Source organism: Bos indicus x Bos taurus, chromosome 8, assembly GCF_003369695.1.
Source record: "Bos indicus x Bos taurus breed Angus x Brahman F1 hybrid chromosome 8, Bos_hybrid_MaternalHap_v2.0, whole genome shotgun sequence".
Taxonomy (NCBI): domain Eukaryota; kingdom Metazoa; phylum Chordata; class Mammalia; order Artiodactyla; family Bovidae; genus Bos; species Bos indicus x Bos taurus.
The window spans coordinates 55,353,636-55,371,165 of NC_040083.1; the positions used below are offsets into that span (position 1 = coordinate 55,353,636).

At 40.6% G+C, this 17,530-nt stretch overlaps 1 protein-coding gene across 10 annotated transcripts in view; it reads left to right on the forward strand.

Moving 5' to 3' along the window:
* Positions 1-17,530, forward strand: part of TLE4 (TLE family member 4, transcriptional corepressor) — a 154,920-nt gene that overhangs the window by 30,201 nt on the left and 107,189 nt on the right. For 6 of the 10 annotated variants that reach the window (XM_027549525.1, XM_027549532.1, XM_027549524.1 and 3 more), the window contains exon 5: positions 9,309-9,371. The exons of the other annotated variants lie outside the window; for them this stretch is intronic. In XM_027549525.1, coding sequence (XP_027405326.1) covers positions 9,309-9,371 — 63 coding nt within the window. The remainder of the gene's footprint in view (positions 1-9,308; positions 9,372-17,530) is intronic. 10 annotated transcript variants of the gene reach the window in all.

Below are 17,530 nucleotides of genomic sequence, written 5' to 3' on the forward strand. Positions count from 1 at the left end.
CCTGTGTGAGTCACTGACAGTTTGGGTGAGGAATCAGTGAGTTCTAGTGGACTTGTGTGTGTCGTACACTGCTCCAGTGACGGGAAAACTCTGCAGGAACAGGCAAGGGATTAGTAAATCTGAAGTTAAAACTTCCGAAGTGTTAGAACCCTCTTCCAGTGAGCATATTTACACAGGTTTGTCTGGGGGTGGGGATTGGGTTTGTGTATCTAAATCCATACACGAGATCCCCTAAGTGTGGTGCTGCAGCAATTCTTGGACTTGTTTGGAAGGGATTCTGATGACATCATCTCTAAGGGGGTCTTCCTTCTGTGGCTGTGTCCACTGTCCCCAAGCCTGGTACTGAGTGTCTGACTTCTGAGCAGGGTAGATGGGGCTGAGGTAGTCTACACTTGAGCTCGTGTGTATGACCTCTGTGACCCACTAAACCTGGAACTGTCAGGAATTGCTCTTCCTGTGAGACCCGTGAGGGGTGCTGGTGCCCTGGTAGGGCCTTCTCTTGAGCTGTTAGAATCATTACTAATTCACTCTGGAGATACCACTGGGGAGATTTATCATGACTCACCATACAAGGTGCCCTCCTAGCATGCCATCTAACAAATACCCCCATCTCCAGTGGGTCAGGTGATCACAATCTGGTGTGAATAATCTCAGAAAGGAGGTTGAGTGCCATCTCCTTTGTACTTCTCAGATGATCTTTTAAAACACACGTTCTGCCAGGGTTTCAGAATGAAAGCTTTAATCATTTACTTATCAGGCAGAAATTGTCCAGAGTAGATTTGCATTTCCTTTTGTGGCCTGCTGTGATTACTTATTATTCTTTCTGAGCAGTGTGCCATCCTAAATGTCAGAAAAGTTGTGTGTTGGATAGGTAAGCATACCAAATCAGTATAAGCAGTTCTTCTCTAGGTGGGTATCCCTTTATGGTTGAAGTGTTCTAACTATTCCCAGACAATGTTAGTATGCTTGCAAAAGATTCCAGGAGATTCCAACCACCGGACCTGGATTACAGTTTCTTGTCATTCAACAAGTATTTTGAGTGTTTTCTACAAATCAGGGTTGGGGTATAGACAGATCTATCTCTGCCCTCATTGATCCTCCATTCTCTGGAACCTTGCTACTCAGAGTGTGGTCTGCAGACCTCTAGGGCCAGTGGCACTTTGCAGTTTGTTAGAAGTGTAGACTCTTAGGCCCCACTCTAGCTTGCGTTTTAAGCAGATACCCAGGTGATTATTACGCACACTAAAGTTTGCGAAGCACTACTGTAGTACATGTGAACAAAAACATAGCTGAGATAATTTCAGGTGATTATAAATGTTGTGAAGAAGACTGTAAATGAGCTGGAGAATGACAGGGAGAAGAAGTCTCCGAGGATGGTGAGTGAAGATATTTGAGGAGGTGTTGTGTGGACTGAGACTGAAATGATGAGTCGGGAATGAGTCATGAGATCTGAGAAAGGTGGCTCCAGGCAGAGGGCCTCTCCCTTACCCTTGCCAGGCTTGATTTATCCCCGTTTTTGATGCCAGAGTCAGAACTCCAGCAGCCCTGTGGATGGAGGCCCTTGCAGGATGGTAGTGCACATGTTTGACAGGGCAGCAGGAGTGCAGGCTGTGCAAGAGCACAACTCCGGTTTTGAAAAGAACCGTTTTATTAAATAGAGGAAACAGTTGAAGGGGATAGAAGGGTTATCTTGGCAGTGATGGCTTTGAAGAATTGGAGTTTTATATAATTGGGAGGAGGAAGAGGAAACCGATGGGGGTCATTGTAGAATTGAAAAGCACAGGAGAAAGGGAAATGCTGAGGAATATGGATGTAGAGAAACAGTTAGCTGGAGCTGGTCAGAGACCTGATGACTGAGTATAGAGGAAGCCTGTAGCCCAGTTTAAGAGGGCAGACTGAAAAGTAGAGCTTGGCTCTCTGTGTTATGAAAGGTGCCTTGAGGCTTTCCTGGGAATAGGTGTACTTGATGAGAACTTGGGAAGACCCATTATTGTTCTTGATTTTCTTGCTAGTTTTATTCCAATATTCAAATTCCTGTCTTCAGATGTTTCTCACATGAATGTGAATCATATAGATAATGCTGGGGAAAATAAAGGTGAATGATCTTGCCTTTGATTGTGTGGATCACAGCAAACTGTGGAAAATTCTTAAGGAGTGAGATTACCAGACCACCTGACTTGCCTCCTGAGAAATCTGTATGCAGGTCAAGAAGCAACAGTTAGAACCGGACATGGAACAATGGAATGGTTCCAAATTGGAAAAGGAGTTGGTCAAGTCTGTGTATTGTCACCCTGCTTATTTAACTTGTATGCAGAGTACATCATGCAGAATGCTGGGCTGGATGAGCACAAGCTGGAATCAAGATTGCCAGGAGAAATATCAATAACTTCAGATATGCAGATGACACCACCCTTATGGCGGAAAGCAAAGAAGAACTAAAGAACCTCTTGAAGAAAGTGAAAGAGGAGAGTGAAAAAGCTGACTTAAAACTCAACATTCAAAAAACTAAGATGGCATCCGGTCCCATCACTTCGTGGCAAATAGATGGGGAAACAATGGAAACAGTGAGAGACTTTATTTTCTTGGGCTCCAAAATCACTGTGAATAGTGACTGCAGCCATGAAATTAAAAGACACTTGCTCCTTGGAAGAAAAGCTACGACCAACCTAGACAGCATATTAAAAAGTGGGGACATTACTTTGCCAACAGAGGTCCGTCTAATCAAAGCTATGGTTTTTCCAGCAGTCATGTATGGATGTGAGAGTTGGACTGTAAAGAAAGCTGAGAACTGAAGAAGTGATGCTTTTGAAGTATGGTGTTGGAGAAGACTCTTGAGAGTCCCTTGGACTGCAAGGAGATCAAACCAAGTAATCCTAAAGGAAATGAGTCTTGAACATTCATTGGCAGGACTGATGCTGAAGCTGAAGCTCCAATACTTTGGCCATCTATTGTGAAGAACTGACTCATTGGAAAAGACACCCTGATGCTGGGAACGATTGAAGGCGGGAGGGGAAGGGAATGACAGAGGATGAGATGGTTGGATGGCTTCACCGACTTAATGAACATGAATTTGAGCAAGCTCTGGGAGATGGTGAAGGACAGGGATGCCTGGCATACTTTAGAACTTGAGGTGTCAACGAGTTGGACATGACTGAGCAACTGAATTGAACTGACTGATCCTCTCCTACTATGGGTACACGGAATGTTTGTCTCTTTCATTATTACTAGGAATGAAAATGCTTAATCGTAAGTGCACATTCAAGGCACCTGTACATTTATGTCATTGGGAAAGAGTGGGGCAGAAAAAAGAAGACAGTAAGTGAGACACAGGAGATAACAGAAAATAGCTGGCAGGTCTTGCTGTGTGATATGCTGGCCCACGAGTGCAGAGGAAATGAGCACGTGCAGAACTTGAGTGTCTCTGGACTCAGTCATCAGGTCTCTGACCAGTTCCACCTGATTCTGTGAAGGCTGGTCCTTGCCCCACCCCTCTGGTAGAGCTGAGTATAACCTTATCATTGGTTCCAGTATTTTTCAGACTTGAGAACTTAAATGATTTGACCTTGTGGGAGTAACTGGATGTCTGTCTGGCAAAATGATTGTCATTCTCAACCATGATAAACTATCACTCATCCCATTAGGAACAGTATTTAAATACAGTAACCAGAGCCCAGAATATGTTGGTAGGGCAAGCAAATGTCTGGTAATTCCCTTAAAGACCTTCTAGAAAGCTCAAGGGGCACTTTTTTTAAACTATTGGAGAAATGCATCAGTGAAATACAGCTTCACCTTTGGGGACAGATGGGAAGAGTTTCATGAAATGTAGGCATTCTGTGATACTCTCTGGGAAAGACATCATGCCGTGTGTTCCTGCACTAGCACTGCACTCATTTATCTTGTTAGAACAAAGGAATGGGGAACCTCAGTGTATGCAGATAACTGCTCGCTGGGTACTTTAAAAGCACACTTAGCACGCGGTAAGTGGTGTAAACATGGGTTCAAAACACAAAGCAAATTGACCTTGCTTGAGTTATTACAATTAATAGACTCATTGCTACTCCCTAGGGGAGGGGAGTGAATAAAAAATATTTGATTATTGGCACTTTCATATCATTGAAGGTAATATAATTATTTCTATATAGTACCTCTTTCTCGTTAGAGGAAGTAGAATGATGAGAGCTTTTAGAATTGTCTTAATACTTTTCAGGGAAAAAAAAAGTCTTCTTAGTTTGAATCAGTCCTTTAGGGAACTCATAGATGTCCTGTTAAATTGATTCTTACAATGTTACTACTTCATTATATTGCTTTATTGAGCAGTATAAAATATTTTGTGCAAAATAATCACCTTTATGCATCTGGTTTATCAGCTTGCTAGCAATGCTGACAGTACCTTCGATCTAAATCTCTAAGCCTTACTCCAGTCTGGCTTTAAAAAAATACAGTTAATTTTATTTATTAACATGTCCTTACCTCTTTGTAAAGTTGAATTTTGATGACAAGATAAACACTTGTTGTCAGTTTATACTACAACGCACATGTTTTTTTCCTATGTTTATTAAGTTGGGAAGAATTTCTCTTCAGTCTTCTGACTTTTTAATCTGTGGACAGGCAGGATTAGTTCCAGAAATTGTACTGTTTCTCACATAATTTAGAACAAATCAAGGTAATTTATTTTCTGGTTAAAATTTAAAAAAATAGTCTCAGTTCTCTAGTAGTGAAAGGGGCTTAAAGGAGAGACTTGAATTTATTTGTACTTATTCTGAAAAGCATTTCAGACAGAATAAGTGGGGATTTTTTTTCAGTTTTTTTGTGTTTATGTATATGGTGTATGTTCTTGATAAAGAATACAATAAATAGATTCATCTTAAATTTTTTTGGCAGAGAAACTGCTGTATAAAAACAAATTAACTGTGAAATGTTACTCTTTGAGAATGTTTTCCTGAAACTATAATTGTTTTTTTGCACCTCCCTCTCACCCCACTGGATACTGAAATAGTATTGTTATTTTGTTTTACTTCAACAATACTATATAGTGTTGTTCCTATTTTGATGAGAGAACAAAAACAAACATTTTTTAAACCGTTACTTTTGATGCATGTCTTTGATAAACTAATCTATACTTTCAAGTTTATTATGTCATTAAAGTAAAATTTATTTTTTAAGGAAATCATATAGGCAGAAATAATCAAAATAAGAATTAAATATTTTATTATATTAGGACGATTTGAGGGGATGTAATTCAGTTCAAGTGTAGGCTTAACTATTTTTGTCTTAAATAACTAGTGTAATTTGTTACAAGTAATAAAGAATTTATGTGATATAATGTGTCATAGTATTCGATACATTTTTTTAAAAATATAAATTTATTTATTTTAATTGGAGGATGGGGAACACATGTATTTGATACATTTTAAGGGATTGAATTGTGACATTCTTTTCAGTGCATGACATTGCTTTCCCATGATGCAAGGTAGTTAATAAATTTTGCAGTGATTCTTGAGTTGGAGTGTGAAGAAAAAGGGTATACATGGTTTTTCTCAGTGTTTTTTGTTTCATTACTAACTGGTCATGCTGCCAGTCTACTGGCCATCACCAGTTTCGGGGGTTAGTTAGCCTGTCAGCATTCGTGTGCCAGGTGTCAAGTGCGTAACCAAGAGACTTTCATAGAATGCCCTTTTTGTTAAGTTGCCTTTTCCTAAAATATTTTGTGCAAACAGGTTTTTTTTTTTTGTAGTGGGATGGTCATTGTTTTTGTTGGTTCTTATTGGAGGGTGGCATAAGGGTCGGAAATTATAGGAAGAGGAGATAGAATGGTAGTGAATTGAGGGTAGGAAAATACGTGTGGAATTAAAAAAAAATGAATATCTTGATGGATTGAGGAAGTCATAATAAAAATGTCAAGATTGTTAATGTATTTGACAAACTATGGCTGCAAAAACAATAATTTTGTTGTATTTTGGCATGAGCAATTGTTCTTTTATGGGGGCCATTAATGCTGTTTTGGAATATCACTGGCATCTGAAGCAATAGTTAGCAGTTCCATAAAGCACTGAATACCATGATAACATCCAGAAAGCCCCACAGCAGTATTTCAGAGTCTCTGCCCGTTTAAATGGGCTATCTGTGAATGGACTTGCTCAGGGATGCCGGAGCCGCTTCACCTATAAATTTGATTGGAAGCTACAGTGCTGGCATAGGCTGATGGATAGCAGATTAGAGCCCTGATTAACCATGAGATTCGAAGACTGGGAATATATTGTCTAAGCAAGATTCGTCAGATGCAATCAGAATTTCAAGTGGTCAGATGAAATTCAAATGTGTATTGTGGCTTTTCCTCCCCTGGTGCTTTTCCTCCTAGGTTGCCTCCCCGCCCCCACACTCCCTTTCTTTCTGCAAAGCTGAAAAATACTTCTTTGATGAATCTGCTCCTTACCCTAAAGCTGTCTGTCTGTTATTCATCAGAAAGCAGGTCGCAGTTCAGTGAGCAGAAGAAAAGATTTTAATAGAAGCTGTGCCAAGGGCTGTAATGCATCATTTTAGGGCCCTAATTACATTACAATGACAAATATCAATGGTGACAACAGCAATAACCTACATCCTTTAATGGCTGTGCTGGAAAAGGAGTTTGGGCCCCACGCCATTAAATTAGACTCAGTTTCAAAACATAGGCCATTAGAAGTGTGTGTCCACAGTATTATTGGCTGATCGGTGAAGCCAGTGGAAAGGCCTGTAAATAAATGATGCTTCCCTAAAGCTGGGTCCTATGGGACAAAAGAGGCAAAATGAGATGACCATGGAAGCAGCAGTGTTTCCGAGGCAACTTTAGCTTTCAAAGTGAGGAATGACCTGCTTAATTTCATGAAATCACACACACGCATCCAACCCCCCTGATGCCAATTAGCCAGACCAGGAAGATCCATTGGCGTGACAACTTAGAGAAATTAAGAAGTCTTTTAGACAAAAGGAGACCTTTAAAGACAAAAGTTTGGAAGGTTTCTGCCCCTGCCACCCCCGGTCCTGTTGTGTGTGTGTGTTAACATACATGAATCAATAAAAGGACTTTCTGACTTTCCTATATTTATTTTTGAGGAGGTGTAGGTTTGTGTTTTCATAGTTGCTCAGACTTAACATAGCCTCAGCCCCAAATTAAAGGAGCAAAATAAATACTACTTGGTTTTTATTTTGCCAGATGAGTGAGTTTCCTTAGAGTAGTTTTTATTGCCTAGATTATGTAGGCAAACTAAAGAACTCAGTTTTCTTATGTGCCCACACATTTTTCAACCCTCCTAGCAAGGGACTATTTTATTTATGTAAACAACATAATGAGGAAAATATGCTTGGCAGATGGTTCTGAGCATTAGAATCATCAGTTTGGTCTGCCCCAAAGTGTCTCATTATCTTTTATTCTCTCCCCCTCCACCTCTCCCTACAAAAAGCTTAACAACCAAATGCCTCTGAGACTAGTGCTTTCAGTCTGGTGAATGCTACTCTATTTTCTCAGCTCGCGCTGGAATTTCACCCTATAACCACTGTGGTATGTTCATCCAGGTGGAGAGTGGTTTGGTGATTCCCATTGCAGCTTTTCATGGTGGTTTAAGCATTCTTAAAGGATAGCTAAATGCTCCACGGGGCCAGGGCAGTAAATTAAATCAGGTCAGCACAGTTGGGTCCTTATTCACTGCTGCTTATTGGTGCTGGGTTTTTGTCCATCCTATTAGGAATGCAGGCTGGAATGGAAAGCTGACGTCTGAAACTTCATGGTGAATTTGTGTTTTCTCTTGGCTGGCAAAGTTTTTAAGGTGCAAGTATTTAAAAGATCGCATAGCCACAAAGTCAAAAGGGTTGCTGAGGAAAGAAGGAAACCTAGATTGCACAAGTAGAGTGTCGCTGTCATTCTGGTTATGACTTAGCAAGAAAAGGAGAATTTTTGTCCTCTTATAAAATGAGGAACTGACTGTGGATGGAATTTATGTTAAGAATGTCTCAGGTATAGTGATTGCTTTTTGTTTTCTGTCTCCCATCAGTTCTTGCCTCTCCTTTTCCCTACTCTGTCATTTAAAAATAAGCTATTTTGATAGATGTTAACTGAACTTAACTGCAGTCATCTTTTCACAGTTTATGTAAGTCAAATCATTATGCTGTACACCTTAACCTTATAGAGTGTTGTATGTCAATTATATCTCAATAAAACTGGAAAAAATTTTTGTATGTATGTGTATAAAAACCCTGTGTCTACATGACTCTGCTACCCCGTGGACTGTAGCCTACCAGGCTTCTCCGTCCATGGGAGTCTCCAGGCAAGAATACTGGAGTGGGTTACCATTTCCTTCTCCAGGGGATCTTCCTGACCCAGGGATCAAACCCGGGTCTCCTGCATTGGAGGCAGACGCTTTAACCTCTGAGCCACCAGGGAAGCCCAAACTATATAAGGAGCCATCTGCTAATATAAATTAAGGTGAAAATCAGTGAAGCTCTGGGTAGCTTTTTATAGAAAATGTATTGGTATTTCTTTTTTATTTTTAACTTACTGTAGCATGCTATTTGTCTAAAATTTGAACACTTAAAAAATTAATAGAGAATAAACTATTATCTGACATTATTGGGACTTTTACAGCTCTATAGTACGGTGGTAATTAATGTTCCTGAGGTTAGTCTCCATATATAAACAATTGCTTTTTTGCACACTGAAAACCCTGATGGGGCACATTTGGAAGTTTTAATGATTGAGGAAAACATGGCATTTCCCAGCAGTATATAACTAAGGATCTGAATTAATTAGGTCATGTAGGTGGGTTGGGTGCTGTTCATTTGGAAGGTTGGAGACTTGATTATGAAATCCCAGTGCTGATGTTTATTTAAAGCAAAGGCCACAAATGTAGAAGTCCAGTGAGTTCACTGAGAAAAGTTGGGGTGTAGGGAAGGATGTATCTTTACCATCTAAACTCAAAGACAAGGTTTTATAAAGAACCACATAGAGTGAATAAGGGTCCTGTTAAACGCTTTTGAAAACAGATTTCCAGTCATGAAAATTAAATTCCTTTTTATGTTGTCCTGCTGCTTGAAGATTGACTTTTTAAGATGAATGCTGGTTAATAAGTTGTGGTATTAACGTGGCACTGTTGTCACTGCCTCCTTCTAATGGGCTTGCTGATGATAGTTTGCCTCTTCCTTAGGAAATACTCCTGCCAGAATATAAAGTGTGTTTTAATATCAGCCTGCTAATATTTCGGGAATTTGTAACCAGCTGACTGTTCTCTTTATTGCTTTCCTTTCCTTTTTTTTTTTCTTTCTTTCTTTTTTTTTTGCAGGCAGAGATTGTCAAGAGGCTGAACGCTATCTGTGCACAAGTCATTCCTTTCCTGTCCCAAGAGGTAAGGCAGGTGGTTTCAAGCATTGGGCTGGAAGGTACCATTTTAGTGATTTTGCAGATAAAACTTGACTCTTTGGCCTTGTCTGTCTCTTGGTATTTGCATTGCGTATTTCTAAGATACAATGTTCGCACTCCAACTTCCACACCTTACTAACATCCATTGGAATATGGTTGTTTTTATATAATGGAGTATTTTCTAATGTGCTAAGCAAAATTCAAGTTATTAAAATACTTTGCTGTCATTGGACTATGTAGTGTTGCTCAGAATTTTGATTTCGTCATAACGGCATCTAATAGGGCAGATTGAAAAATTGCCCAGAGGACAGCAGCTGGTTCTACACTTTTGTCACTGAGCATTAAGAGTTGGCAGAAGCTATATCAAACATAAAGGCTTTTCATAGTAAACAGGCTAATGTAACTTTTGGCCAGCAGCTTTTCAAAAGTTACTTCTTATTACCTGGTGAAATCTTTATATAATGGGTGCATTTGGGAAAAGACACAAAGGATGGACTCTGGAGGACTCAATTCTCAGTACCACGGTCTTCACGCCTGGCCACGCCCCAGCGTGCAGCTCACCTTGCTTGCTTCTGCTCCTCCTGGTGGACATGTGCATGCTGCCCACAGGTGTGCACAGGGTGGGATGAGAAGGTTCATTTTGATTGCATTGTGCTTCCTGGTGGTCCCCCCCCCCCCCCCCCCCCCCCCCCCCCCCCCCCCACCGCTTGCTTGCTTGCTTTTAGTAGTTACAAAGTTTGGGTGCACGGCTGGAGAGGGAATTTTTGCTTCTGGACTACTGAATTCTTCATTTGCTCAGATCAGATCAGCTGTGAGAAGGAAGAAGCTAATAAATGGAGTAGCTGTATGCCTTGCAGCCACAGTGCTTGCCGTGGGCTGGAAGGCACCAAGGCACTTTTATACTCCTACCCTTTGGTTGTGTCACGTTGCTTTTCCGGAGGGCAGTTCACTTGCCTGCCTGCCAGTGGGCATGTGCTGAGGTTAGCATGCAGCCAGTGTTTGAACATGCATGTGTGTTAGAGGTATGTGGATCCCTGTCTGACTTCTTGTTTGGTCATTATTGGGTTAGATCTCAATAGCCATGACGACCTTTCAGTGGGAATATATCCTTTAGGGGCTCTCGTATTCACAAACTGTGGACTTAAATTAACATCCTGAATTCAAATGCTCTTGTGGATCACAAACAACAAAGGATGTATTGTCTTTCTCATCCTTTAGCTGTAACCACAAAACCACCACCCACTGTATCCCCATTTACCTATTTCTACTCAGGATTTGCTTGTTGACCAGATTACATGGAGTGGTGAAAGCACTAAAGGGGTCCATTTGCATTTCTTTAGGAAGCCTGGCTGCCCCTTGCCTGATCAGACCAGCGTGTGTCTCTTTAAGCAGCTCTGCTTTATGGAGATGGCCAGTGGGAAGAAATGTGTATCCGATTGTGCTACGGACAGGCTGAGGTGGTGTTCCCCAAGGCAGAAGGAGAAAGTCTGAATTTTTCTTGGGGTGGTGTTAGATTTTAGACTTCCTCAGGCATAGACTCCTACGCATAATTACCAGTACAGCTTATTCCCGTGGCATTTTTTGCGGGATCTGTGGGGTTATGTTCAGATGTGGGAGGAGATCTTAGGGTGTTGGTGGAGCTAGCTCATTTGCCAGTAGGTCGTTTTCCCACGTGAGTTATGTTGTTTGTGTGAGCAGGCCCGGTAGGAACAGAATGTGTAATGGTAGTGGTGCTGAGCAAGACTGGACTGGAATTAATTGGCTCAGGAAGTCGTCCCCTGTAGAGGAAAGCCGTAGGGAGATACTGGCAACTCCTTTTCTGCTTTAAGCTGGGAGGATGGGCGTCATAATCTCACTGCTATTTATTTCCCTAATACTTTTGACATTTCTTGGTTGAAATCCTTGACATGTGTCATGAATGACCTGTGTTACGGTTTTCTAAGTCCTGATTCTGTGTATGTCTTCTCTTCTGCTTGCTTTGGATCTAATTGACTTTTCCTTTCTTAGTGTCCTAAGGTGTGTGTATAGCCTTTAATGTGTGGGCCTCTGACATGTTTGTTCCTGTCCATTCTAGGCCTCTGTGATGTTTTGTGTCTGAACACTGCCCACCTTGTTTCCTCTTCTGGGCATTCTGTGAGCGTCACACTCCTCGCTTCTATCCTGAGGCCAGATGGACTGTAATCTGGAGGGTGGGGAGGAGACAGGTTATTAGAGGAAGATGAATTCTATTTCCTGTCTCTTCAGAGGCATGGAAAATCACTCTTGCATGGCTGCAAGCGTCACTTGGTGCTGGGACTGAAGGCTTTTAATCTGATCTCTTAACACCAGCTCTCTGTGTGACAGTCTTGCTGCCAGGGTGGCAGCTGTGGCGTTAGAATTCATTGTGAAATATTTTTATTTAAAAAGCAAATGAAACTAAAAGTAAATAAAAAGTGGTTTTATTTCTAAAAGTATTTAGAAAAAAAAAGACTAGTCCTGAAGACTATAGTGTGTAAGCTACAGGACAGTGATTGGAGGCATTTTTTGGAGTTTCCCAGGAGCAGGAGGTAAATTTACAGACGTCTAAATAAGTCTATTTTTAATTTAGTTCCCATATGCTGATTAATGTACCTACTTAATATCGCTTGTGTCTGGTGTATTGCATTTTCTAAAATTAAAAAAATGTATATATAGTACTGGATGACAACTATTGGATAAATTTAGTTTTACCTACAAGACTTTTGAGGGGGAAATAAGTTGTATAATTATAGCTCAAAGATTTGGAGTATGTCTATGTATGTAACATCAGAGAAAAGTATTATTAGGTTTCACTAAAACACTTTAAAAAATTATAGCCCATCTCTATTTCAGTGATGTGCTTACCGCACTCTCAGCTACTTCCAGAGTCCCAGAGATATTGCCAACTGTTTACATGAAGTGAGTAATCATCTCTTACAACTCTTAAAAATTTCACAGGATCCTTAAATCAGGATTTCAAGAAACCTATGAGTGAGTCCTCATCTACCTGAAGCTGCTCTTTTCTCCCACTTTGTTTTGGTGTTAGGGGATGGGTAAGACTTCTTTATATCCTGTGGCCCTCAGATTTCAAAGGCAAATCTCAAAGTAGTAAATGGGAAGTCCTCTGTCTCACTTCAAGTCTCGTTTGCTGAGGAGGAACTATAATCAGCTTCCTGTTGGCAGTTCCATAAGCAGGAGATGGGCTCACGTCTGAGCCCAGTGCTGGGCTCCCTGTTACAAATTGCGTGGCTTACTATAACCTAGTTAAGTGGGATGACCTTTAGCAAGTGATTTGCCTCTTTAAGCCTCAGTTTCCTCATCAATAGGATGATGTTAATAATAGCATGTAGCACATATGATTGCTGTGAGGATTACCTGGGATTGTCTGTGTGCAATTTGGCACATAATAATAAGCAGCTATTGAGGCTGACTGGCAATAGTAGCTGAGCAACAGCCGAGGAGCTCTGAGTTCCCTTCTAAGAGGACCTGGAGCCAGGCCTCCTCCCCTTTTACTCACTGCTCTTTGGAAGAACGAGTATTGCTTGTCTTCCTCTGATGTCCTTACAGAAGAAAAAAGTATAAATTAAAACAATAGCCTGTGAACTGTGAACTAGCTGAAAATTCAGTGAGGCATATTGGGTAGGGCTCAGGGGTGATTTTCTTGTAGCTCCTCAAAATAGTTTTCCCGTTTAGTAAACACCTGTCTCTCCCCAACCAGCAAAGATCCAAAAGGGTGACAGCTCTTCAAGGTGTTCAACCTGTAGAGCTCACCTCAGGAGATGCAGTGGTTTTGGATGGGGTCTGTGTTCTACCCACAGAACTATTAAAAAAAAAAATTTCTCAACCCTGTTGGGAGACTGGCTGTTTTAAATACCTGGCGGCTTAGCTGGAGTTAATTTTGTTTTTCCAAGTAGTTTCTGTGGATGAACTCTCTTTTTTCATCAGCAATTTCAGGATATAGCTTGAAGACCCTTAGACCTTAGGAGCCCTCAGCAAAATTGAAGAATGTCTAAAAGTCCATACTTATGGCCTTGTCTCCAGTGTCCCCTTGCCCCCTTTCCAGGGACATAGATTTAGGGAGATTCTAATGCAGATTGAAAACTATGTGCCACTTGTTACGCCCTGGCAGCAGGGCACAGTGTTTCTGCTAATTTGGCATTTGCACCAACTCTGGCTCTTACTGGCTTTATACTGGGAGAGTTCATCTCTGTGAGTTGTAATATTCCCATACATGATGAGAGGAACCCCTTTTGCAGTGTGTATTGTATGTATTAAAATGTAAAGCACTGGGGATAGTAAATGCCAGTAGTTGTCGTTGTTTCAACATTTCTTGGCAAATGAATTTTATTCCAGCTTATTTTGGGTCCCAAGGCATTTGGAGAGGAGGGACTTGGTAAAAACTGGGAGGAGTTGAAGGTAATGCTTCCAAAAGGACTGGCTGGCGGTCTTCCTGTGAGGTGAGCTAGGCCTGCAGCTCCAGGGGCTGTTTGCAGCCTGTGGGTGGTTAGCTCCACACAGACCATCTTCCAGGACTGAGGGAATACCATCTTTCAGAATGGAGGGAATATTTTTGGGAAACCAGTAAGTATTCTCTTATCCTATTAGATTAAGCATTAAGTAAATATTGGGCACTAGCTAAGGATCTTACTTAGACGACATTTGTGCTTTTTGGACTTTCCCCCCCTTGAATTATAAAATGGAATAGTTTATTTTTGAGAGTATGTTTCATGGTGACCGACAGGTGTTCTTAAGACATTTGAGAACTTCAAACCCCTAATAGACTATAGGTCAGTAGATGGTAATGTATTATGTGATAGTTGAAAGTCTTCTTTCCCCAGAGTAATGTTTGTATTTTTCAGAAACTTGTTGCTTCCCTAATAAGGAGCAGAGTTCGTTGAAAGAATTAGGTTATTCGTGAAGCAGTGTACTAAGAGCCCAAGGTCAGGCAGACTTGGGACCAGATCCTGGCTTAGCCACTTGCTTCTTTTATCATGTTGAACACAATACTTTTATTTATTTATTTTTTTTGGATTGAAGTTTTCTTATCTGAAAAATGGGACACCTGTACTGCAGGGTTGCTATATGAGGACTTCAGTCGCTCAGTCGTGTCCGACTTTTTGCGACCCCGTGAACCGCAGCACGCCAGGCCTCCCTGTCCATCACCAACTCCCGGAGTCCACCCAAACCCATGTCCATTAGTCGGTGATGCCATCCAACCATCTCATCCTCTGTAATCCCCTTCTCCTCCTCCTCTCAATCTTTCCCAGCATCAGGGTCTTTTCAAATGAGTCAGCTCTTCGCATCAGGTGGCCAAAGTATTGGAGTTTCAGCTTCAACATCAGTCCTTCCAATGAACACTCAGGACTGATCTCCTTTAGGATGGACTGGTTGGATCTCTTTGCAGTCCAAGGGACTCTCGAGTCTTCTCCAACACCACAGTTCAAAAGCATCAATTCTTCAGCGCTCAGCTTTCTTCACAGTCCAACTCTTACATCCATACATGACCACTGGAAAAACCATAGCCTTGACTAGATGGAGCTTTGTGGACTAGTGATCATGTAAAAGACCTAGCTGGGTATCAGGCTGCTGTTAAAGAGACTAAAGGAATAGTGATTTGGGCAAGTTTGTTTTCCTCTCAAATAACAGTTTGCATAGAAGCACCTGTAGCTAATTTGGTGACTCCACAATATTGTGAAGTCAACTTCCTTCTCTGTTGATATTCATCATGCTTGCACTACCATGTCCTCCCCCAGCCAGCAGGAAGGATGAGACAGGACATGTGCTTTCTCTTTCTTAAGGACATGATGTGAATGCTGCTCCCATTTGTGCTCACTTTGCAGTGGCCAGTGCCTAGTTATGTGCCCATAGCTAGTTGCAAGGGAGACTTGGAAGTGCAGTCCTAGCTGAGTATGCCCACCTAAAACTTAAACTTAACAGAAGAGAAAGGATTTCAGGAGACAGCTAGCAATTGTTTCTAGATACAGTGCTATGCATAAAATAGTGAGCATTATTATTATTGCCAGTGTTGATTTGAAGGGAAGTCATATTGAACCAATGGTATGTGTTTGTTACAAACTTTAGCTCTGACTATATAATCAGCACAACCCATATTTTAGCAATCACAGAAAAGATAAAATAATGCATAGTTCTTGTTATAGAAATCTCCTCCAGGGTCTAAACTGTAGGGAAAAGAGTCACCCATCAAGTATTGTTTATCATTCATACATCCACAGAGGGTGGAAAGGAACCTGACTTAAACAGTGGTGGGCCCTGTGGGCTGTCTAGATCTAGATGCACAGCCTGTGTTTATGCCCATACTTTGTAAAAAGCACAGAGACTTTTGAAGACACCTCTTAATTGAAGACTGGGTTATAGGAATCACTCATAGGCCTGCCATATTTTATAGTAGCCTTGCTAGAAGGAAAATGCTGCTTGTTGTTAAGGAAATAGCTTCTGATAAGTGGAACATTTGTGAACCCTTACATTATATCTATCTCAGACATACTCTTGTGCATACATCTTGTCCTTGAGCTGGAAAAAATGGAATCACAATTTTTTGACAGTTTCCTTCCCCTCCAAATCATGGAAAATAAATTGGATAAGTCATTCTTGGTTTTGTGGCATTTTAAGACATCTCAGGAAAAAGTAGCTCAGGTTGATTGTTTTGCAGCACCAATTTGATCCATTTTAGTGTCTTGGACTTCAAGCCATTTGTATCCACAGCCTGAAGTAACCTGAAAGGTATGTTTGTACCTAACTGGACACAGTGAAAGAACAGGAAGTGGTTCCTTAGGACCAGTGGCTTCCTAATTCCCATTTATTAAACCATGGTCATCGTTAGATTTGGAGAAATTACATTATTCATCTTTAACCTTGTTTTCAACAGGTTGTTACAACTTGTTTCTAGGGCCTTTGGTGCCAAGGAGATAAATATTACCCTCCTCCTTTAGACTTCTGCAATTCCTTTGCTGAGGTTTTTTATTTCTTGAGTTCTTTAAGCAGAAAGCAGGCTTCTTGGAGGCTGTGGAGGAGCCCAGATTGGAGTGAGCAGCTCTTTTTGCCTTGCATCCGTGATTATTAACTTGGAAGAAAAAAAAGAATTCAAATCATTGTTTTGAACACATTTTAACAAAAAAGCTCTCTGATCATTAGAATTTTTAGAAGTAAAAATTTTAAGCCATTTTACTTTTATTCTTATATTTTATCTAAAGAAAAGGGAACATTCCAACTTGAATGCTTTGAGGGCAAATTTAATTTTAACTTAAAACTTTTTATTTCCTTGTTAGCTTTTCTAATGAGTAGTAGTACCAAGTAGTTGTGTTTTCTCTAGAATTCTATAGGTTTATTTAGGTGGTCTAACTTGCATTTAAATAGTAGAAAAATAATACACAATTATATAGTAATTACAATTGTATAGTACTGATACCATAAGTTCCAGTAGGCTAAGATAGCCAATCAAATCAAATGACACATGAATTTCTGTTTCGTATTTCTACTTTCCATAAATTTGGTCTTTTTAATTTGATGAAAAACAAAACCTTTCACTATGTTATGAGGTACAGTTGTATGTGTAGTGCTGTTTTTTGTTTTTTTTTTTAATTTTTTTTGGCACCTAGCTTAACATGATACTGAATTACTCTGAACTGCATTTTGCATGTATAGAATAATTGGAAAATAGAAGTTGAAAACTGTGATCAGTCACTTTCATATTGTGCCTTAGGGAGGAAATGAACAAAATGCAGTGGTTACATGGACTGGTGGCAGTGTTCTCGCCTCATAATGGCACCAGGTTAACTTGTCTTATTCCTTGTTAACTTTGTAAGGAATCAATGGCTTGTGGATAACATGGTTTGATGTAGGAGAGCTTGGCTGAAATCACCAGGGATCCCCTGATAAGTATGCAGTGACACCTGTAAGACCATCTTCCGAGATCATTCATTAAGTGCCAGCAGCCTTCACCGGACATCTCTGCTTCGCATTCATGCCATTTTATCAGTGTTGGTAATGTGTTGTGACGTGCTGTCATGTCTAAGGAATGTCCTAAAATGACTAACGCACCTGGATCGGGGCTTTAGAGGATTTGGACCAGTTTTCTACTTTTTACATTGGGCAGCCTTTCATTTAAAACATTATTTCTTACAACACTGA